Source organism: Crinia signifera, chromosome 11 (assembly GCF_055691185.1).
Source record: "Crinia signifera chromosome 11, ASM5569118v1, whole genome shotgun sequence".
In the NCBI taxonomy this organism is placed as follows: Eukaryota; Metazoa; Chordata; class Amphibia; order Anura; family Myobatrachidae; genus Crinia; species Crinia signifera.
Genome location: NC_139227.1, coordinates 14,960,922 through 14,981,358, shown reverse-complemented (window position 1 = coordinate 14,981,358; position 20,437 = coordinate 14,960,922). Strand labels below are relative to the sequence as shown.

General features: G+C 46.4%; 1 protein-coding gene across 4 annotated transcripts in view; it reads left to right on the top strand.

Annotated features, from left to right (window-relative positions):
* The window catches only part of CETP (cholesteryl ester transfer protein), a 63,862-nt gene that overhangs the window by 32,075 nt on the left and 11,350 nt on the right, over positions 1-20,437 (top strand). For all 4 annotated transcript variants that reach the window (XM_083165100.1, XM_083165099.1, XM_083165101.1 and 1 more), the window contains 4 exons: positions 2,284-2,344; positions 2,457-2,548; positions 3,608-3,787; positions 6,570-6,620. In XM_083165100.1, the coding sequence (XP_083021226.1) occupies positions 2,284-2,344; positions 2,457-2,548; positions 3,608-3,787; positions 6,570-6,620 (384 nt within the window). The remainder of the gene's footprint in view (positions 1-2,283; positions 2,345-2,456; positions 2,549-3,607; positions 3,788-6,569; positions 6,621-20,437) is intronic.

The following is a 20,437-nucleotide window of genomic DNA, read 5'->3' as shown; positions in this document are numbered from 1 at the left end:
TGCAGTCAGCAGAGAGGCTGTGGAATGAACCCTGGAGGTCTGTCAAATGTTCTCCAACCTTCTCCACCCACATAATCAGCTTGTGTAAATGGACGCCGTATTGTGTTACCTTCAGAGATATTGTGAGACGATAATAATTGGGAGAAGGACAGCTACAGTAAGAAAAATAACAAATACATACTCAAAAGTTACTTGTGTCTCATGACGTCAGTGCCCGCCCCCCAATTCAGCGTATAGTGGAGTATGGACCATCCAATGTTTTCTCCTCCGCGTGTCCGCATGCGAGTGGCAGTGTAAGCATACACATCCACTCATATGCTAGTGTGGGGATTTGGGCAGAGGGGGATTGAGTGTGTTCGGCGGGGCGCTAGCCAGCAGGCCTAAGTGGCATTCAATTCCGCATACACCTGGCCAAGCACAATTGTGTAACTTTCAAATACATGCAATATATTGATTAAACGGGATGCGGTCAATATGCCGGCAGTTGGAATCCCGACAGATGAGATACCGACACCGGAATCCCGACCGCCACAATGCCGGCACTTTGTCCCTCGATGGGTGTCCACGACACCCATAGAGGGAGAATAAAATAGTTTGCAAGGCACCGGGCCCGTTGCGTGGCGAGCGCAGCAACATATACACGCACACATAAGCAACGCAGTGGAGGAACTTGTGAGTGGTGGGCCCAGGTGCAAAAGTATAATTTGGGCCCCACATCAGTGGGTGATAGGGGTATAATCTGCTGGTCTGTGAAGCAGTGGGCCCCTTAGTCCTCAGGAGCCCTGGTGCAATGGGTACCTGCTGCACCAATGGTGGTTCCGCCTCTGCACGAACACACACATATACACTATTTCTTTATTTCTTTATTTCACATTGCGCGGGATTGTGTTTATGATCAATATTTATAACATTTTCTTCCAGCAATCATCCTTACGCATGCACAATAGGGTACGGAGCGCAGTCATATGATAATATGATAGTCCCTTGATTCGCAAATTCGCCGAGTAGCGATAAAAGCTGATTTAGGTCCATAGGGTGTACTCCAAATACATCCCACACTTTCATTCTATTATCATACACTTTAGTTTGTTGTGCACGATGCATATGTTATCCAGTTTGGTGTTCATGGCGTTTGTTTTATCAGCCGTAGATCACAAAATGTCAGAAAATACCAGAAAATGTCATAGAAAACACAGCTATATGCTTCTTAGTGGAGGTGGCTGCGTTTGGAGGTGGTTTTGCAGATTCCCTGGGCCCCTGGTTTGAGTCACAGCCCTACGCATTCCTCTAAATACCACAACTTTGTACTTTGCAGAGTTGTTACCTCATTAACCTGTCATATTCTACCAGGATAATGCTGGGATATATGTTGTTAAGTGACAAACAGCGCTATCGTTACACAGAAAACCTTTGTTATTTGCTAATGAATTAGGAACTGGCTAGGGGGATGTGGACCGCACCTGGGTGTCACCCTTTCAGTGGGAGACACCAAATAACCAGCTCCTCAGTAAAAGAAAGTTGGGTGCTGCACTGTGCTCCTGTCAATGAGGAGGAGCCTGCAGTGCATGGACCAGCTCAGCATCTCCAGGAATGCTGGGTACACTCCCACCCCCGGATGGATAAAAAAAGGTTCATAAAACAAAATGGCTTCCCTCCCACTTTATATCATGCCTTTTTCCCCTTATGTCACAGTCACACACCCTTCTCGGGGATGAACGGTTTATACAGTGCAATTGGTGTTGCATGCACACGTCCCCTGCCTGCCCTCATCCCGCTCCCCCCATGTGCGGGTGCCATGACGACTATGCAAGTTGCCGAAAGTGCCCGCACAACAGGCCTGCATATAGGCATGCGCAGTGCTAAAACATCGGTCCCCGGTGCGAACACGCCGGGGACAGAGTCAATCAGAATGAGGGCCTTCGTGTGGAGCTGAATGGATACTCATATTAAGATAAGGAGTGGGCCCGCAGCATAGTCCAAAATACAAAAATTGCTTTCACATTCTGTTATGACATCTTTTAGCCCACAAAGAAGTAATTTGGTCTGACTAGTGGTCACTGGCGGTACTCCACCTCAGAAGTGAGGAGTAGTTAACCTTTTATATATAGTGTAGTACTATATAATAGTATATAGTATATAGACAATACATCACCTGATTGTCTATATAATTTGAGCTGTCAATAATGAAGGCTCCAGTCTCCGCATTGTCAGGTTTCCAGCAGACAGACTCTGGCGATCCCAGCTCTATTACCAATGTCTACATTTAACTTGTTTGTGTTACAGATATGTAAAGAAATTAATTCTGTGGCCAACCTGCTTGCCAGCTTTATTCAGGACAGAGCAGGTAAATCGTACACTGGAGAAAGGGTCGTATATGGCACGTTCCAGTCCTGTGTAAAACGGGGTTTGTTTTTGAATGCAAAAATATTGCAATATTTTCTCCAATCTCTCTGCAGAGAACTTCCTGAGCGATGGAGATATCGGAGTGAATATTGATGTCACATCCTTTCCGGTCATAAAAGAGAATTACATGGAGTCTCGCCACAAGGTTAGAACGCGCACACATACAGAAATGAAACTCCACTAAAACCAGATGTATAAAAATCTGATTCAGCAATCGATTGGCGATCCCGATCAATTTTTGATCGGGATTGTCAAAAGGGGGAGCCCACACATTAAAGATTAATTGTGACAATCATCTCCAGAATGGATGATTGTCACAATTAATTGCTGGTGTATGGGGCTCAGATATATTTTTGTGCATCAGGCAAGCAGACATTGGGGTAAATGTAACACGATGCGAATTGCAGGCAGCCGTTAGATTTACAAGCAAGTACCAAGTTGTTTTTGACTTTTTTATAATGTTGTTACTATAAATCTAGCGGCTAATTCACTATTGGTTATAGAGCAATGTATACAGTAAAACCTGCTATGGAACACCTATCTAGGCTTTCATGGGCATTAAATAAACTCACAGCATTTTTAATACTCTTGCTTTCGACATCAATATATTTTTAATCTGTAATTCTAAATGAGCAATTTGCATCATTCTTAAATAAAATAAAGAAAATGCCAGATGTAAAATAAAGGGAACTCCTTCAGATAATCCCATCCAACAGGTACGCTTGTATTCCCAGCATCCCTTAGCTTTGACAGACAGTTATTTACTGTCATAATACACAACTCTGATTGGATTATAGCATTTCCTGAAGACGGACTCCCCGTGAGGTGCACACCAGTGATGTGTACCTTTTAGGTCGCACATCCGATATATCCTATGTGCAGGAAGTTCAACCTCCCCATACAATGCACACTGGGATATGCATCGGATCGGATGGGATGTCAAACACATATGATTTTGACAGATTTCACCCAATTTCTCTGCCCGATCCGTCTGAATCAGGTGAAATCTCACTAGCGTGAGGGGGCCTTAAGAAGCTGGGACACATAACCTGGGTTAACCCTTTCACACCAAGGGAAGGAGCCAGTTTGCGTGGCTATATCTTGGGTCAGAGGTGTGAAAAGGGTATAAGCAAAAATCTTTTTTTTTGTGTGTAATTAAACCTGATCTCATTCACACACACAAATCTACTTGTCTCTCCCTTAGGGTCTTCTGGCCTATAAGAACCTCACTGTTGACTATAACAGTTCCACCTTCTGCCCTTCCCTGCTAACAGACAACAGGATGTTGTACTTTTGGTTTTCTGAGCATGTCCTGGACTCCCTAGCATTGGCCTATTTCCTTGACGAGCGTTTGGTTCTGAGACTCACGGGAGCTGAGCTTAAGGTAGGTTCTAGGCTAATGCTACAGATATTAATCAATGCAAAGTATCTGACCCATATGTAAATCAAACTAATCATTTATTCCACTGGTGATCTCATCTACTATACCTATAAGGCTCTGTCCCTGTTCTGCACAGTTCCTGGTAGGGATGTGGCCAACATCCCGGAGTATGCCAGGGTTCAGTATACCGACGCTGGAATCTCGTCTGCCATCAGAACACGGTGAAGCCAGAATACCGGCAGCTGGGGTGGGTTAGGGACAATCAAGGGAAGGGAAAGTTCATTTTAGGCACTAGTGGGGGGACATAGGGTTACGCTGTAGGGGGAGGGGTTAGGTTTATACGGTGCGAGGCAGGGGTTACTGTTAGGCACCAGCAGGGAGGGTTAGGGGAGTAGGGGGGAGAGGGTAAGGGTACTACAGAGCCCTGTCTGGATTCTCCGTATAGAGATGTCACGGTCGGTGACCGATAGCTTCCTGAATGCAGGGATATGTATACACCTCCTAGAGTTGGACTTTGTCTTGTGCTGCTCAGCCCCCCCCCCCCCCCCCCCCCCCTGCAATTTTTCTAAAGAATGGTCCCTTCAAAATCCCCCCCCCCCCTTCCTTGTTCAGTTCCAAGCCTTCTTCCCTGGTTGACTCTCCACACTCAAAGTAGGGATGCCAATGGATGTTTGAAAAGTATGGTCTTGTACCATTGGTGTTTGCATGGATTTGGGGTCACCCCATTCCATGGCCATGCATAGGTCTTGCTCAGGACCGGCGCCACCACTAGGCAGCTCTAGGCATTTGCCTAGGGCGCCGGCCACTGGAGGGCGGCAGTTAGGAGCTGGTTCCCCCCCCTGGATGTAGGTTAGTGGCGCCAGCAGGTGTGTGTGGGGGGCCCCAAGCGTCTAGTCAGCCGCCGCTGCATCACCCGTTCCCCCTCCCCACCCCTGGAGTTACTTAGCGGCATCACCGGCACCTCCCACCCCTGGCAAAAACCCCCCCCCCTGGAACGATGTGCCACATGACCCGGCACTTAGTGGCACCTGACATCTGCCCCTTCCCCCAGCAGCGGCCGAATTGCAGCGCCCCCGGGGGGAGCACTGGAGCCCCCCGCCTGGGGCGCTCTAGTGCCTTGCACTGGCCCTGGTCTTGCTTGCTCCCTAAAGGTCCATACACACTAGGAGATTTTCATTTCAAAAGACTCTGAAAGATATATCTGTCACCAAAGACCTTCTTCTGCTGCCCCAAGAGAGACCGTTACAATCACAACTCTGTCTAGAGCAGCTGCACAATAAATACTCTATAGGTCCAAACACACTGGGTGACTATGCCCAGCGTGTATGGAGAGCGATGATCGCTAGGGGGAAAGCCGCTCAGTGCATACACACTGAGCGGCTTTCCCCCTGCCCGGCGCCATCAGCGGGGAGAGGACGGCTTTGCATAGCGCAGCGCCATGCAAAGCCGTCCTCAAAGCCACCCAGTGTGTATGAGACCCTAGCTCTGCCAGACCGTATCTCCATGATATCCGTGACATCCCCATGTCCTGTCAGAGATTGCTCTTCTGTTCAATATAGATTAGCTCTTGCACTGTGCACAGCTGGGGGGCGGCAGTGGAGGAATGAGGGGGTCACCTCATTTCTCCAGGCTGAAGTGATGGCAGAGCTCCCTGGCTTCAGCTGCTCCACAAGTTATAGTCATAAGCAGTGTTCCCTCTAAGCTGTGCGCGTGTGCGCGCGCACACAATTTGCCGAGCCCGCGCACAGACATTACAACTGAGCGCACAAAGGTTAAAATCTTGTTTTAGTGTGCCACGAGTTTAATAAGGTTGAAAATCACTGCTATAGTCTATATGTGTGGTGTGTGAAGTCTGTAAACATTCAAATTGCTTTATTAACTCAACAGAACTCGAAACCTAGGCCTGTATACGTTATGTGACGCACAAAAATGTACATTTCCTTCCAAAGTTGCACAGCCAATATCTTTTTCTGCACAAAGCCTTCGTAAAATTAGAGGGAACATTGGTCATAAGGCATCAATATATCAGAATATTGAGATTTAGGATTCCGGGGCGATTGGGGAGAGCCTGGGGTAAGTAGGTGATAGAGAGAAGGAGGGAAGACACAGAAAGGCAAAGGGGCGAAGAGGAAGAACAATTGCAACAGTGGTCCCTAAAAGTAGCAAAATATATACTAAAAGCAAGTACTTATTTAACTTTTATTAACTTTTTATAAATATTCAGAATGAAAATGATGAGGAATCCAGTTGTAGATATCAGGAACACGTTGTACCAGTTATCTCCACATTATTGGCCTGATTCAGGGTCGATCGCTGTTCTTTTGCGAGGGTGAATAGTGACAGAAATCGTACTCGCACAGTGGCCGGAGCACGACTGACAGGATTTCAGCGTTTGGGGATCGGGGGACAACTGCCGTTTTCTGGGAGTGTCCGAAAACACAGGCATTTTAAGGGAAGGTCTGTGACGTCAGTGCCGGCCTCCATCACCCCATTCTCTGGACTTATATTTGTACCCCAGGATCGAACTTATATTTGTACAGACTGGAAAAGTAATTCAGTGGTTCGGGAATTGCGGATGAATTTACGGGTGGATCGCGATTATCGATCCATTCGCAATTCACCTGCAGATTTAAATGGTGCGGTCTTCTTTCTGTCTGGGGGATGGCTATCTACTCACAGCATTGCAGATCAGCGATCAGGTCTGAATCAGGCCTCATAGTGTAAACCTACTGTGAGCACACGAAGCAATGGCCAAACACCTAACATCTGCTGTATTTGCATTTAGGATATTCTGAAGGACGATGATACAGAATCGCACCAACAAATCTTAAAGGAGGTAACCTGGAAATGTGTGTAAACAATAGTCAAACGGGGAAATGTACTAAGATGGGAGGTCTATTGAAGATGAGATGTCGCCAATAGCAACCAATCAGATTCTACTTATTTATTTAGCACCTTCTAGAAGATAGATAGAAACATCCCATCATCAACAGAACGCCCGTCTTAGTACATTCACCCCGTAGTGTTTGTGTCCAATGCTCTGGACCGTTCTCCCCATACTTTCTGTAAAGGGGATGGTCTGTATAAGGAAGGGTGATAAGCAGCGCTGAATTAATGATGGGGAATCAATTTTGTTAAAAAAGAATACATTTAATGTAATACAAATGAATAAAATAATGATAAAGGATGTACATTTAAAAACAATAAAAAATGGTTAATCCAGATCTCACGTGGTAGGGAATGTCCACATTCGAAATGTGTACGACCTGTACTGTCCTCACTGTCAATGGTCCCTGTGAAGGGCAAGGTCCAATAGGGAATGGAGACCCTTGTGGGGTGAGTGTGGTGGTTGAGGGAGTGGCTGATGTTTGGAGCCCAACTTCTACCTCACCATCATTTGTATCCAATTTGGGGAATACTCACCCCACAAGGGTCTCCATTCCCTTGTGGACCTTGCCCTTCACAGGGACCATTGACAGTGAGGACAGTACAGGTCGTGCACATTACAAGTGTGGACATTCCCTACCACGTGAGATCTGGATTAACCATTTTTTTTTTTGTTTTTAAATGTACATCCTTTATCATTATTTTATTCATTTGTATTACATTAAATGTATTCTTTTTTAACAAAATTGATTCCCCATCTTTAATTCAGCGCTGCTTATCACCCTTCCTTTGTTTTCTCGATTTCCTTGGGGACCGACCCACCCCATCTTCAGTCAGAGGCATTTCTGTCTTCGACTCTTCGCAATGGTCGGTATAACTCTGATCTTTTATTAGAAACCTATGTATCTAGTGCGTAGTCATGGCAACAGCCAAACAGATATGTTACATGTGATACCTGATGACGCATCTCGTATTCGGATGTGGCTGTATACACACTAGACCTGCGTGGCCACGCCTCCCACTTTGGCCACGCCCCTCCCAGTACCTGGCCCTCGGAGATCGGTCGGCACCCCTCAGTGTAATATCTTTAGACTCGATCAGTGATGGGCCGGCTGTATCTGTCACTGAGACCACGTGGCACCACCCGAACCCAGCATTTGGTTTCACTCTAATTCTAAGGTTCCCCCAGACTCCTGGGAGCCAATGGGCCAAGCCTGAGCGGGATATGGTCATCTGGTCACCACCAAGTAGGTCGACACCACTAGGTCGACATGCAGATAGGTCGACATGGGTTAGGTTGACATGGGTCATTAGGTCGACATGTTTTTTTTTTTACTGTTTCTTTGAGCCGACATGTGCCGACAGGGCGTATTTCATGCCCTATCATCCACTAGGGTGTGGTGGGAGAATAAAATAGTGTGCCAAGCATATCGCGGCACTGTGCCTGAATGCGAGGGGACGTGGTGGTACGTCTCAGTGTCCATGTCGACACGACATGTGCCGACAGGCGGTATTTCATGCCCTACCATCCACTATGGCCTGGTGGAGAGTAGAATAGTGTGCCAAGCGCAGCGAGCCATGCCAGGGGACGCGGTGGTACGTTTTAGTGTTTATGTTGACTGGGTCGACATAAGGGAAAGAAAAAAAATAAATAATAAAAAAAATGTTGATTTTCTTACTGTCGACCTTACCCATGTTGACCTAATGACCCTGTCGATCTTACCCCTGCCGAAGTAATGTCCCTGTCGACCTAACCCATGTCGAGCTAGACTCATGTTGACCTTCCTGCATGTCAACATAACCAGCCAACACATATATTAATATATTACATACATGTTATGTTGCTAAGCACCCCCCCCCCCCTCCTCAGTTGGTACTGTGATGCCGTATGTACATATTCCGGGCCTCAGTTGGTACTGTGATGCCGTATGTACGTACATATTCCGGGCCTCAGTTGGTACTGTGATGCCGTATGTACATATTCCGGGCCTCAGTTGGTACTGTGATGCCGTATGTACATATTCCGGGCCTCAGTTGGTACTGTGATGCCGTATGTACATATTCCGGGCCTCAGTTGGTACTGTGATGTCATATGTACATACCCCGTGACGCATCTACGTATAACTGATAAGAGCTCATGGCTGATTTGATGCTATTGGTTAGTGCACATAATTAGTCTTTGAACAAATTTAAAGGAAATACGGTACTTGTGTAGTTTCACGGCGCCCGATATATCGGATGCAATATCGGCAATGCGTAGTGGATAGTGGGGTTATGAACAGGTAAAAAATCGCATAGGATCGCATCGATATATCGGCCGATATTGCATCTGATATATCGGGCGCCATGAAACTACACAAGTACCGGAAATACTCCCCGTAGTGTATATTCAAGGGACCAAGTAATATTGGGTTGGGATCATTTGGTCTATAGCATGATGGTTGACAGTCATTAGGTCGACATGGGTCTAGGTCGACATGGTTCTAGGTCGAAAGGTCATTAGTTCGACAGGTCATTAGTTGGACAGTGTCTAGGTCGACAGTCATAAGGTCGAAATGGTTTTTTTCACGTTTTTTTGACCCGAATGTCAACACAGTCAACATGGACACAGTTTAAAGCGCACCGCATCCCCTCCCTACGCTCGGCACATTATTTTATTCTCCCACCACGCCCTAGTGGATAGTAGGGCATGAAATACCGCCTGTCGGCTCATGTCGGCTCAAAAAACAGTGAAAAACCCCATGTCTACCTTTTGACGGTCGAACTAATGACCTTTCAACCTAGAACCATGTCGACCTTTTCCCATGTCGACCTAATTACTGTCGACCATCATGCTATAGACCAAATGACCGCATCCCGTAAGATTGTATAAACGGTATAAAAAGGGAAAAATAAAGACAAATGGTTGGAGTTACTGGGTCTGGGACGGATATTAAACAGACCTTACATCGACAGCCATTACATAGACACCATTAGTTCGACAGCTCAATAGGTCGACATGGTTTTAGGTCGACATACCATTAGGTCGACATGTCATTAGGTCGACAGGTCGTTAGGTCGACAGCTCATTAGGTCGACAGCTCATTAGGTCGACACTGCCATTAGGTCGACAGTGTCTATGTCGACAGTCAAAAGGTCGACATGGGTTTTTTCACTGTTTTTTGGCCGAAATGTCGACACAGTCGACATGGACACAGTTTGAAGTGTACCGCAGCCCCTCGCTTCGCTCGCAATGCTTCGGGCACGGTGCCTCGCTGCGCTCGGCACACTATTTTATTCTCCCACCACGCCCTAGTGGATAGTAGGGCATGAAATACCGCCTGTCGGCACATGTCGGCTCAAAAAACAGTAAAAAAAAACCATGTCGACCTTTTGACTGTCGACATAGAGACTGTCGACCTAATGGCAGTGTCGACCTAAAAACATGTCGACCTAATGAGCTGTCGACATAATGAGCTGTCGACCTAACGACCTGTCGACCTAATGACATGTCGACCTAATGGTATGTCGACCTAAAACCATGTCGACCTATTGAGCTGTCGAACTAATGGTGTCTATGTAATGGCTGTCGATGTAAGGTCTGTCTAACAATTAGAGATGTGCGGCGGGCACTTTTTCGGGTTTTGGTTTTGGATCTGGATCTCCCTTCGTGTTTTGGATCTAGATTGGTTTTGGCAAAACCACCCTTGCGGGTTTTGGTTTTGGATCTGGATTTATTTGGAAAAATGCTAAAAATTGCTAAAATAATAGTTTTCAGGCCTGTTTTTGCCCCTAAAGTGTTATTAAGCTCAATAACATTAGTTTCCACTCATTTCTAGTCAATTTTGATCACCTCACAGCTCACAAAATCGTTTTCATTTACTGTAGTAGGGCCAAAAGGTTATCCTGAGGTAGCTGGATGTCTAGGCTAGGCGACAGCAGTGGGCATCACATACAGGTGGACCTTACACTTCCAACCTGGCACATGTTAGAAGCAGAGCAGCACTGCAGGGGCAGATAGGGTGGCAGTTGAAATTGTCCTTGTAGCTGCGCTCCTCTGTTAGAAGAACCTCCACACAAGTACCAAGAGCCCAATGTGGATTGATTTTGCAGTTTGGCATGTGCAGCCAAGGAACAGTGGGCGTTTGGTGCAGCATTGACTGTGTCTGCAAGTTAGTATCTGTTTGTATCAGTTTAATATCTAATAAGACCACTATCTGGTGTGAGGTCAAGTGGTTTCTGGATGCTGGGAACAGTTGCCTGCTTATCAAGCTTGAACAGACTGGATAGGCGTGCATTCCACCACTTCACCACTTGACGTGTGTTCCTCCCGAAGCCACGCGCTTGGTCTAGTACGCTGACCATCAGCAGCTGTTGGGCCTTCTTTTTCCCAACCATCCATCAATCCATCCATCATATCCCAATGATATGACCAATTCATGTGTGTTCCTCCCAAAGCCAGGCACTCGGTCTAGGAATGGATAAGACCATGGATGTGCCTGAGGACATTTTTTCATCCATTATGGATGAGGTGGAGAGCGAATCACCCATCTCCCTACCATTCATCCATCAGATGCCCAAAAAGTCTTTCTTGCTCCGAAGAGCCAAAAAAGATGCAAAAAGACGAGGAAGGAAATGATTGGCTGTGGCCCCCCCACCCAATAAATATATATATAATAATTAGAGGAATGGCGAAGACCACGGATGTCTCTGAGGACATATTGTCATCCATAATGGATGATGATGGAGAGTGAATCACCCATCTCCCCACCATTCATCCATCAGATGGCCAAATATTTACTCTTGCTCCGAAGAGCCAAAAGACACCAAAAGACGAGGTAGAAAAAGATTGGCTGGGGCCCTCCCACCCAGCCCGACATCCGGGACATCCCATCCAATAAATATATATGATAATTAGAGGAATGGCGAAGACCACGGATGTCTCTGCTCCAAAGAGCCAAAAGGCACCAAAAGACGAGGTAGGGCCCTACCACCCAGCCTGACATTTACATGTCCGATTGTACAAAACAGAAAGAAAAATGACCAAGCCATAGTACAGAAATGCAACAGAAAAATCTACCAAATGATCAGTCTCCCAGGAAAAGGATCTGCAATGGAACCTCTGCAGAGAGTACAACTTACTCCACGCCCAAAAAGCAAAAGGTGATGAAGTCTTCAGAAAAGTCTTCCGAAAAGAAAAGTGAGGAAACCAGGGTGAAACGTTGATTAAGTGCAAAATCACCAACTGCTTTCCAACGTATCGACCAAAGTCCTGTAAAAAAGAGTCCTGCAAAAAATTCTGTACAAGAGTCCTACGAAAGACTCACCACAAAAGGAAAGCAAAGCGCTTGTCAATTCAAGTCAAAAAAATAAAAGGCGAGAATATGTAAAAGATATATTTAGTATCTGTTTGTATCACTTTGAAATCTAATAAGACCCCTATCTGACCTGATTTTCTGATTAGTGATTAATTAATTATCAATTGCTATAATAAACTGATCGGTGAACTCTGGGAACATTTCCAGTCGCCTCTTCATTTATCACCTAATTGGTGGAGGGGAGGGGGGTAGTTGGTGGCAGATGAACAAATTCCTCCACCTCTCTAGGACCCCAGGTTTGGAGATCTAGTCCACCCTAGACTGTGGTGTTTGTGAGGTCAATGAGTCTGCGACATCTGTCACCCAATTTACCGCTAAGGTTAATTTGTTTGGTATGGCTGGCTAGAGCCAAAAAAAGATGAAAAAAGAAGAAGAAAAACATTTGCTGGGGCCCTCCGACCCAGCCATCCATCCGGGACATCCCATCCAAAAAGAAGTACGATAATAATAGTTAGGGTGAGTTCATGGATGTCCCCGATGACATCATTGAATCTATAATAGATGAGGTGGCGAGATAAATCACCCATCTCCCCACCATTCATCCATCAAAGATTTTAAAATTAATGAAGCTCCAAAGAGCCCACAAAATGACGCAGAAAGAGGTGCAAGATGACATTGTCCTTGGGCCCTCCCACCCACCCTTATGTTGAATACAGGACATGCACAGTTTAACAAACCAATCATTTCAGCGACAGGGACTGCAGCGGGAGGGACTGTCAACTGTGGCTGAAATGATTGGTTTGTTTGGGCCCCCACGAAAAATAAAAGGCAATGGGCATTGCACAAACTGGCTTTTCCAGAGGTCATCCTCAGCGTCAGATTCCTCAGCCTCATCCTCTTCTTGACACACAATTAATTCGTCGTCGCTGGAATCAGCCAATACAGGAGGACTGTGTGCAGTAGGAGGACGTAAGTGTTGGCGAAGGAGGTCCAGTTCGTGGAATTTGAAATTCATTTTTATGAAGAGCATCTTCTCCACGTTTTGTGGAAGTAACCTTCTACGCCGATCGCTAACAAGGTTCCCAGCTGCGCTGAAGACTCTCTCAGAATAGACACTGGAGGGTGGACAACTTAAATAAAGCAAAGCCAGTTTGTGCAAAGGGTGCCACATTGCCTTTTTTTCCTGCCAGTAATGGAATGGACAGTCTGACATACCTATATTGATGCTATCAGCAAAGTAGTCATCCACCATTCTTTCAATGGTGATAGCATCATAGTCTGTGGCAGTCGACGTGTCCATGATGCTAGGAAGCTCCTTCAGTCCGGACCAGATGTAAATAGATTTCCGGACTGAATAGCAGTCGGTCTTTTAGGAAAATTGAGCTTTTTCCTCGCAACCCCTGTGGTAGAAATTGAAGGAGAAGTTGTGCGCCTGCCACGTTCCGCTTCAGCTGACAATTTTTGGACCAAGAGGTCTTTGCACCTCTGCAGATTTGTTCCCATTGGTAACAAAGACACGATGTAAGACTTAAACCTAGGATCCAGCATTGTCCCCAAAATGTAAAGATCTGATTGTAAGACATCCGCGACCCTTGGATCGTTGCAAAGGGAACTAATGGCGTGATCCACTAGCCCAACATATCTAGCAGAATCAGTGTGCTTCAACTCCTCCTTCAATTTCTCCAACTGCTTCTGCAAAAGACCTATCAAGGGAATGACCTGGCTCAAGCTGGCAGTGTCAGAACTAACTTCGCGTGTAGCAGCCTCAAAGGGCTGCAGGATCTTGCAAACCACGGAAATTATTCTCCACTAAGGTTGGCTCAGGTGCATTCCCGTTCCTCTCCCTATGTCATAGGTCGAGGTGTAGGTTTGGATGGCATTTTGCTGCTCCTCCATCCGCTGAAGCATATAGAGGGTGGAATTCCACCTCGTGACCACCTCTTGCTTCAGCTGATGGCAGGGCAAATTTAGCTTTTCTTGCAAGTCTTGCAATCTCCTGCACGCACTTGCAGAATGGCGAAAATGTCCACAAATTTTCCGAACAACGGACAACATCTCTTGAACACCCCTGTCCTTTTTCAAGAAATGGTGCACCACCAAATTTACTGTGTGAGCAAAACATGGGACATGTTGGAATTCGCCCACATGTAATGCACTCACAATATTAGTGGCATTGTCGGATACCACAAATCCCTAGGAGAGTCCAAGTGGGGTAAGCCATTGCGCAATGACTTCCCGTAGTTTTTCTAGGAGGTTTTCCGCTGTGTGCCTTTTACTGAAACCGGTGATACACAGTGTAGCCTGCCTCTGAATAGCAATGGGAGATGATGTTGCTGTTGCTGCTGTTGGTGCTGCTGCTGAAGGCAATACATCCACCCAGTGAGCAGTCACAGACATGTAGTCTTTTGTTTGCCCTGTTCCGCTTGTCCACATATCCGTGGTTAAGTGGACAGTGGGTACAGAGGCATTTTTAAGGACAGTAACAACGCTTTTTTTAATGTCCGTGTACAGCCTGGGTATTGCCTTCCTGGAGAAGAGGAACCTAGATGGAATTTGGTAACGGGGACACAGGATCTCTAGCAACTGGGTAAAACCCACAGAATTAATTGTGGATACTGGACGCACGTCTATTACCAACATAGTTGTTATGGCGTCAGTAATACGCTGTGCAACGGGGTGACTGCTGGCATACTTCATCCCCCTTTCAAAGGATTGACTTACAGTCAGTTGCTTGGCTAAGTGATCAGGACTAGCATTCCTGGTCCCTTTCCTTGAAGCAGCATCAGCACCAGCAGCAGCAGAAGCAACAGGTGTACCTGATAAGGATGCTTCTGAGGAATCCAGGATAGGAGAGGATTCAGTCAGGATCATGACATTGGGTGCAGGACTACTTCCCAATCCCATAATCTCTGAGGATGGGGATGATGCAGTTGTTTGAGGAGATTGCAGGACCTTGGATTTAACAGAGAAAGGGGAGCAGGACGGTGACGCTGGGCGGGCTGCTACATGTTTGTTCACAGTTTCTTTTGACAAAAACTTCTGATGGATGCGCTGCAAATGACGTAACAGTGAGGAGGTCTACTTACAATAGCTTTGCAAACGCTACACACGGCTTGATAGTTGTTGTCCGGATTTGGGTAGAAATAATTCCATACATACGAGGTGGATTTTTTGGTCTTTTGCCCTGGCATGACAATGGGCTTTTCCACACCCCGGACAACAACTGTCTCCGTCGGTGCCTTAAAACAAACAACATCATCCCCAACATCGTCATCATCCGCATCCCTCTGTGTGCCAGCTTCACCAACAGAATCCACATCCAATTCCTCAGAAGCATCCTCAATAACCAGGTCAAAATCTTGACTGGGGATGCTCTTGCACACACTTGCAGAGGGCATGCAAATGGTGGAATGAACCTCCTCTTCACAAACAGTATTTGAAAGGTCCGGCTCACATATGGCATCCACGGACACACTTAGACTCTCCTCTGGGATTTGTGACATTTGTGAACTCGCCTTTGTCTTAAAAACTTTCATTCTTTTTTTTGTAGTAGCAGAAGGGCTACCATCATTCTTCTGAGACGCTGTACCATCAGTCAGAAACAAAGGCCAAGGCCGTAGCCTTTCCTTCCCACTGCGTGTGGTGAACGGCATATTGCCAATTTTATTTTTCTACGCACGTGACTTAATTTTTTTTTTATGGACCATTGTAAAATTTGATTTCTGCTTTGCTTTTACATGGCCTCTAGGCCTTTGACCATCGGCCTTGCCATCATGAATATGACTGGTGGTAGCAGCTTCAGAAGTTCTATCAGGTTGCTGATCTCCCACTATTTCCTCCTCCATCATCCTTCCCCCCCCAAAATTTTTTAATACTTTTATTTATTTTTCTGATTTTTTACACTGGACACAGCCTGTGACACTGGACACTGCCCCTGGTCACTGGACACTGCCCCTGGACACAGCCCGTTACACTGGATATATGTCGTCACACTGGACAAAGGATATATGTCGTCACACTGGACACAGGAAATATGTCGTCACACTGGACACAGGATATATGTCGTCACACTGGACAATGGATATATGTCGTCACAGTGGACAATGGATATATGTCGTCACACTGGACAATGGATATATGTCACGCTGGACACAGGATATATGTCGTCACACTGGACACAGGATATATGTCGTCACACTGGACACAGGATATATGTCGTCACACTGGACACAGGATATATGTCGTCACACTGGACACAGGATATATGTCGTCACACTGGACACAGGATATATGTCGTCACACTGGACACAGGATATATGTCGTCACACTGGACACAGGATATATGTCGTCACACTGGACACAGGATATATGTCGTCACACTGGACACAGGATATATGTCGTCACACTGGACACAGGATATATGTCGTCACACTGGACAATGGATATATGTCACGCTGGACACAGGATATATGTCGTCACACTGGACACAGGATATATGTCGTCACACTGGACACAGGATATATGTCGTCACACTGGACAATGGATATATGTCGTCACAGTGGACAATGGATATATGTCGTCACACTGGACAATGGATATATGTCATGCAGGACACAGGATATATGCCGGCACACATTACATGTCACACTGGACACAGGATATATGTTGTGACTTGTGACACTGGACACAGGATATATTGTCGTCACACTGGCCACTGGATATATGTCGTCACACTGGACACAGGATATATGTCGTCACACTGGACACAGGATATATGTCGTCACACTGGACACAGGATATATGTCGTCACACTGGACACTGGATATATGTCGTCACACTGGACACAGGATATATGTCGTCACACTGGACACAGGATATATGTCGTCACACTGGACACAGGATATATGTCGTCACACTGGACACTGGATATATGTCGTCACACTGGACACAGGATATATGTCGTCACACTGGACACAGGATATATGTCGTCACATTGGACACAGGATATATGTCGTCACACTGGACACAGGAAATATGTCGTCACACTGGACACAGGATATATGTCGTCACACTGGACAATGGATATATGTCGTCACAGTGGACAATGGATATATGTCGTCACACTGGACAATGGATATATGTCACGCTGGACACAGGATATATGTCGTCACACTGGACACAGGATATATGTCGTCACACTGGACACAGGATATATGTCGTCACACTGGACACAGGATATATGTCGTCACACTGGACACAGGATATATGTCGTCACACTGGACACAGGATATATGTCGTCACACTGGACACAGGATATATGTCGTCACACTGGACACAGGATATATGTCGTCACACTGGACACAGGATATATGTCGTCAAACTGGACAATGGATATATGTCGTCACACTGGACAATGGATATATGTCGTCACACTGGACAATGGATATATGTCGTCACACTGGACACAGGATATATGTCGTCACACTGGACAATGGATATATGTCACGCTGGACACAGGATATATGTCGTCACACTGGACACAGGATATATGTCGTCACACTGGACACAGGATATATGTCGTCACACTGGACACAGGATATATGTCGTCACACTGGACACAGGATATATGTCGTCACACTGGACACAGGATATATGTCGTCACACTGGACAATGGATATATGTCGTCACAGTGGACAATGGATATATGTCGTCACACTGGACAATGGATATATGTCATGCAGGACACAGGATATATGCCGGCACACTGGACACAGGATATATGTCGTCACACTGGACACAGGATATATGTCGTCACACTGGACACAGGATATATGTCGTCACACTGGACACAGGAAATATGTCGTCACACTGGACACAGGATATATGTCGTCACACTGGACAATGGATATATGTCGTCACAGTGGACAATGGATATATGTCGTCACACTGGACAATGGATATATGTCACGCTGGACACAGGATATATGTCGTCACACTGGACACAGGATATATGTCGTCACACTGGACACAGGATATATGTCGTCACACTGGACACAGGATATATGTCGTCACACTGGACACAGGATATATGTCGTCACACTGGACACAGGATATATGTCGTCACACTGGACACAGGATATATGTCGTCACACTGGACACAGGATATATGTCGTCACACTGGACACAGGATATATGTCGTCAAACTGGACAATGGATATATGTCGTCACACTGGACAATGGATATATGTCGTCACACTGGACAATGGATATATGTCGTCACACTGGACACAGGATATATGTCGTCACACTGGACAATGGATATATGTCACGCTGGACACAGGATATATGTCGTCACACTGGACACAGGATATATGTCGTCACACTGGACACAGGATATATGTCGTCACACTGGACACAGGATATATGTCGTCACACTGGACACAGGATATATGTCGTCACACTGGACACAGGATATATGTCGTCACACTGGACAATGGATATATGTCGTCACAGTGGACAATGGATATATGTCGTCACACTGGACAATGGATATATGTCGTCACAGTGGACAATGGATATATGTCGTCACACTGGACACAGGATATATGTCGTCACACTGGACACAGGATATATGTCGTCACACTGGACACTGGATATATGTCGTCACACTGGACACAGGATATATGTCGTCACACTGGACAATGGATATATGTCACGCTGGACACAGGATATATGTCGTCACACTGGACACAGGATATATGTCGTCACACTGGACACAGGATATATGTCGTCACACTGGACAATGGATATATGTCACGCTGGACACAGGATATATGTCGTCACACTGGACACAGGATATATGTCGTCACACTGGACAATGGATATATGTCATGCTGGACACAGGATATATGCCGGCACACATTACATGTCACACTGGACACAGGATATATGTTGTGACTTGTGACACTGGACACAGGATATATTGTCGTCACACTGGACACAGGATATATGTCGTCACACTGGACACAGGATATATGTCGTCACACTGGACACAGGATATATGTCGTCACACTGGACACTGGATATATGTCGTCACACTGGACACAGGATATATGTCGTCACACTGGACAATGGATATATGTCACGCTGGACACAGGATATATGTCGTCACACTGGACACAGGATATATGTCGTCACACTGGACACAGGATATATGTCGTCACACTGGACAATGGATATATGTCGTCACAGTGGACAATGGATATATGTGGTCACACTGGACAATGAATATATGTCATGCAGGACACAGGATATATGCCGGCACACATTACATGTCACACTGGACACAGGATATATGTTGTGACTTGTGACACTGGACACAGGATATATTGTCGTCACACTGGCCACTGGATATATGTCGTCACACTGGACACTGGATATATGTCGTCACACTGGACACAGGATATATGTCGTGACACTGGACACAGGATATATGTCGTCACACTGGACACTGGATATATGTCGTCACACTGGAAACAGGATATATGTCGTCACACTGGACAATGGATATATGTCACGCTGGACACAGGATATATGTCGTCACACTGGACACAGGATATATGTCGTCACACTGGACACAGGATATATGTCGTCACACTGGACACAGGATATGTCGTCAGTCGTCACACAGGACAGGACACAGGATATATGTCGTGAGTGACTTGTGACACTGGACAATGGATAAGATATAGGCCGTCACACTGGACACAGCCCCTTGTAATAATGCTGCCCCTGTACACAGTGTACTACTCAGCAGCACTGCAGCCCCTGTGTGTGAGCACTGCAGCACTGAGTTAGTTAAATCACAAAAAAAACACAGGGTTCAGGGCTAAATAAAATAAATCACAACACAGGGCTTAGGGCTAAATAAATCACATCAGGGCACGGGCCACAGGACAGCCCCTGGACAGTGGACACTGCAGCCCCTGCGTGTGAGCACTGCAGCACCTAGTTAGTTAAATCACACTACAGGGCTCAGGCCACAAGTCTACAACACAGGGCAGTGAGGGCAGGTCACGGAGCACAGCACAGCACAGCACGGAGCACATGGCATGGAGCACAGCACAGGGCAGTGAGGGCAGGTCACGGAGCACAGCACAGCACGGAGCACATGGCACGGAGCACAGCACAGGGCAGTGAGGGCACAGGTCAGGTCACGGAGCACATGGCACAGAGCACAGCACGGAGCACACGGAGCTTCCCAACCACCCTCTTCCCTCTCCAAGATTGGAGTGAAGATGGCGGGCGCGCGTGCGTCTTTTATAAGATCCCGCTCCCGCGAGAATCCGACAGCGCGATGATGACGTTCGGCCTCGTTATTGGTCCGGAATTCAGGCGGGAACACCCGAGCCGGCTCGGATCTGGCCCGGATCCCCGATATTCGGATCTGTCGGATCTCGGGGATCCGGAC